The 3,846-nt window shown below is 44.9% G+C and overlaps 1 protein-coding gene across 1 annotated transcript in view; it reads left to right on the top strand.

The window, feature by feature from the left end:
- The window catches only part of LOC114922918 (C-type lectin Cal-like), a 6,991-nt gene extending 6,519 nt beyond the window's left edge, over positions 1-472 (top strand). The window contains exon 5 of the mRNA XM_029285128.1: positions 201-472. Within this exon, the coding sequence (XP_029140961.1) occupies positions 201-268 (68 nt within the window). The 3' untranslated portion in view covers positions 269-472. The remainder of the gene's footprint in view (positions 1-200) is intronic.
- The last annotated feature ends 3,374 nt before the right edge of the window (positions 473-3,846 follow it).

The following is a 3,846-nucleotide window of genomic DNA, read 5'->3' as shown; positions in this document are numbered from 1 at the left end:
GGGGGGGGGGGGAGGACAGAATATCAATAGCTGTGTTCAGTTCTCCATTTATTCTCCTAGAGTCAACATTTGCTTTGCTTTTCGTGGGAAATTCCATTGGGACCAGTGTAAAACTTCCATGTAATATAAAGATGACAATCTTTTCCAGACCACTATTGAAGGAATTAGAATTAAGTTCTGTCTTATTTTTTGCATTTTAGATTTTAAATTGTGGAACGATAGGATATGTACCTTTCTAAATGCCTACATCTGTAAGTACCAGCTGTAGAGCTATCTGGAAGAAAGTAACCGGGATGCAACCAGAACCGACTGCAAAATATCTGCAAATTTGATCGACACCCTGTTGATTTTACTGGATCTGATCAGATATTCTCCCTTCCTCGCCAACATTTCCTCTTAGCATAGACGACGTCACCATTACCCTGTTCTCCTGACTTTTCTCAATGGAAATAGAATATGAATAAATTCTCTGTATCAGATATATAATACAAAGTTTCTGGGAATATTTCTGTCATTCAACAACAGGGGATGGCAACATTTGGTGGGGCTGGGTGGGATGGAAGCAGTTGTATTGGCTGCATCAAATCCAAGAATTTCATCCCAGTGTTCCAGGATTAAGGAATATAAGGAATGAACGGAGGAGAGAGAGGAGAAAACACATGGTGGCTCCCAGGGCATCATAGCAGCAGGGGATCAAAAACGTCAAGATGGCAGTCATGACTGAGTTTGAAGCAGCAACCTTTTTTTCATGCATCCTTTTGAGCACACAGTTATAGCCACCATCTTGACTCGTATAGCTTACCTTCAGATGCCCCTGTTTGCCTCCATCACCTGTTATTTTTCCCCCCTACATATATTCCTAAGGAGACACAGTATTCAAAGATTGAAATGCTGTCGGAAAGGTAAAGAGATGAATTTGCAACACTGCTGAAGTCTGGAAGTTTTCAACAAAAGATTGGACAATCACTTTTTTGGGATGGTGTAAGGCAATGGTGGTAAACTTATGGCACCTGTGCCAGAGGGGGCACTCAGAACCCTCTCTGTGGGCACGCACGCTGTCGCCCAAGCCCACCTCCCCCCATGGCCCCCTCCTCACCAGCAGCCACCCTGGAGGAGAGTCGCCCCCAGGCACAGCCTGCGCGGAGTAGCGCAGCCAAGGACATGGCAGCCAGGCAGTGGGGACAAGACTCCATCCTTGTGCCCTGTCATGCAATGATGCTGTGGGGCATGGCCGGAGGGTGTGGCCACCATGGCGTAGCTGGACCACCTGGGCAATCGGAGGACCTGCGGGTGGGGGGGGTGGGGGCGGGGCAGGCAGGGTGGGGGCAGAGCAGGCGGGGTAGGGGACGGGGTGGTTTTTGGGCACTCGGTCTCTAAAAGGTTCGCCATCACTGGTGTAAGGACTCCTGCCTTGGGCAGGGGTTGGACTAGAAGACCTCCAAGGTCTCTTCTAGCCCTATGATTCTATGATTCTAAGTTATATGGAAGGCAATGGATGTCAGAATCAGATCTCCTCCTAGATATTTGTTCATTTCTCAACAATTTCTCTTTACTTCTAACTCTGACATTTTGGAATGCTTTTAGGATGGACTGCAAACTTTGGATAATAGATTGCTCACTTTGTTTTGAAAAATGTTCGCTCCATTCTATTAATTGTCCTTGCAGGACAAGCTGAATTAGGTTACAAGAGAATTAGCATGTCATACAGATAGTGGAATACATATAGTGGTAGCATTATAGAAGTTAGTCCCAATATAAAATCGCCACAATTTTAGGGACTATCCTGAACTTGACTTATCCTAAAAACCTAAACAAAATCTGACCTGATTAGGATGGTCCACTGACTTGGAAAGTCAAAAATTGAGAAAGAAAATAAATAACAAAATACTTCTAAAGTGTTTTTGGAAAAGTATATGGACTTGCTCATTGTAGTCCCCAGGAGTAAAGCATCACTTGAGTAAGGTGACCAACTTTTTTACAATGAAAAGGAGGACACAAATAAATTGAAGAAAAAAATATCGTAAATAAAAGAAACATTTTATTCATTGCAACAATAATACAGAACACACTATAATATGATAAATGCATAATAAAAAACATTTGTAACAATAACATTTTATATTGTAATTATGCTTACATGCCGCACCCCCGCCCGCAGCCACCCCGCCAGCACTGCTGCCCCGCCGTGTAGAGCGGGCCCCACAGCTCCCAAGGCACCAGCTGCACTGGCTCCAGCCCCAGGAGGCAGCCTGCCATCGACACACCCTGCCTGCAGCCGCCCCGCCAGCACCACCGCCCACCCTGCACAGCCCCATGTAGAGCAGGCCCCGCGGCTCCCACAGCATGGGGGGCAGCTGGCCACCGCCGCCCCTCACACCCCTGCCCACAGCAACCCTGCCGCCCCTGCCTCTTGCGCCCGCAGCCATTATTGCCCTAGCAGGGTCGAAGATCAAGAGAAAGTTACCATGGCATCGCTGCTCCAGTCTCCTCCAGGTATCTTTGGGACTAACTAGGAGATGGTGTAGTTGGTAAGCAGGGAGGGGTGCAAAGTTCCTGCCAATTTGCCTTCACTGCAGACAACTTACATGTGCAAAGTTTGCCAGCTGGGTGTTTTGGCGCACTCAGCAGTAATTCCTATTGGCTTTCGAAAGCCAACAGGGGGAGTAGCACAGCTCATGCAAAAGTTGAAAAAAAAACCTTCAAAAAAAGGTGCCGGAATGCCGTTCTGAGTGTTCTATGAGAAAAAAAAAGCCCTGCAGATTAGTCTTCAAATATCGAAAAGGAGGACATGTAGGAGGACACTTTTTGAGGGAGGACAGAACTCACAAAAGGAGGACTGTCCTCCCTAAAGGAGGATGGTTGGTCACCTTACACTTGAGGGAACCATTACTATAAACCTTTCTCTCCATCCCAGTTCAGTCTGGAAAAAAAAGAATCAAACTTCTTCTGCACAGCGGCTCTCCTCGTTGTGTGGAACATCTCCACTGACTCCATTAAATTTTTCACAAAAAGCAGAGAATGTTGATTTCTGGGGAAGAAATGATGAACTGAAGATGACTCTGCTAAAAACAGAGTTGACAGTGGTGAAATGAAGGGCCGACAAGGAGACGAATTCTTCATAATTCCTCTCAAGACAGACTTCCAGTCTAGACAAGTGCTCCAGACAGTTTCTCTTCCTCCTTTCGTGGAGACCACAAGACAGTGGTCTCTGGCAGGTTTAGAGTTCTGTGAGATGATGGAATAACTATGTCACTGAGACCACGGTCTGTACCTTTAAGGATACTCAATATATAAGTCTTTAAAAGCAATGTTAAGGACATTGAGTATGCCTACTTCCTTTTCTGATCATTTTCACAAATGTTTTGTTAACTGCATTTCAGCTATTAGGAATATTCGCATCAACAGGGTTTACTGCATAAAGTGAATGTCCTTCATTTCTTAACCAAATAGGTTTTAAACATAACATTAAGAACTTATATTATTTGATTTTAGAAAGTTACAAATGGATGAAGGGTCCAGATAAATTTTAGAATTAATTTTAAGAATCTTTCCCATGGAAGGATATACGTATATACTGCTTTACAATGTTTTACAACCCTCTCTAAGCGGTTTACAAACTCCACATGTGCCCCCCAAAATCTGGGTCCTTAGACAAACGGCTGTCCAGTCTCTTCTTAAAAACTTCCAGTGTTGGAGCATTCACCACTTCTGGAGGCAGGTTGTTCCATTGGTTAATTGTTCTAACTGTCAGGAAGTTTCTCCTTAGTTCTAGGTTGCTTCTCTCCTTGATCAGTTTCCACCCATTGCTTCTCGTCCTGCCTTCAGGCGCCTTGGAGAATAGCTTGA

The sequence above is a fragment of the Protobothrops mucrosquamatus genome, unplaced genomic scaffold, assembly GCF_001527695.2.
Source record: "Protobothrops mucrosquamatus isolate PMUCROS unplaced genomic scaffold, P.Mucros_1.0 scaffold1323, whole genome shotgun sequence".
Classification (NCBI taxonomy): domain Eukaryota; kingdom Metazoa; phylum Chordata; class Lepidosauria; order Squamata; family Viperidae; genus Protobothrops; species Protobothrops mucrosquamatus.
This window is presented reverse-complemented; position numbering and strand designations above follow the sequence as displayed.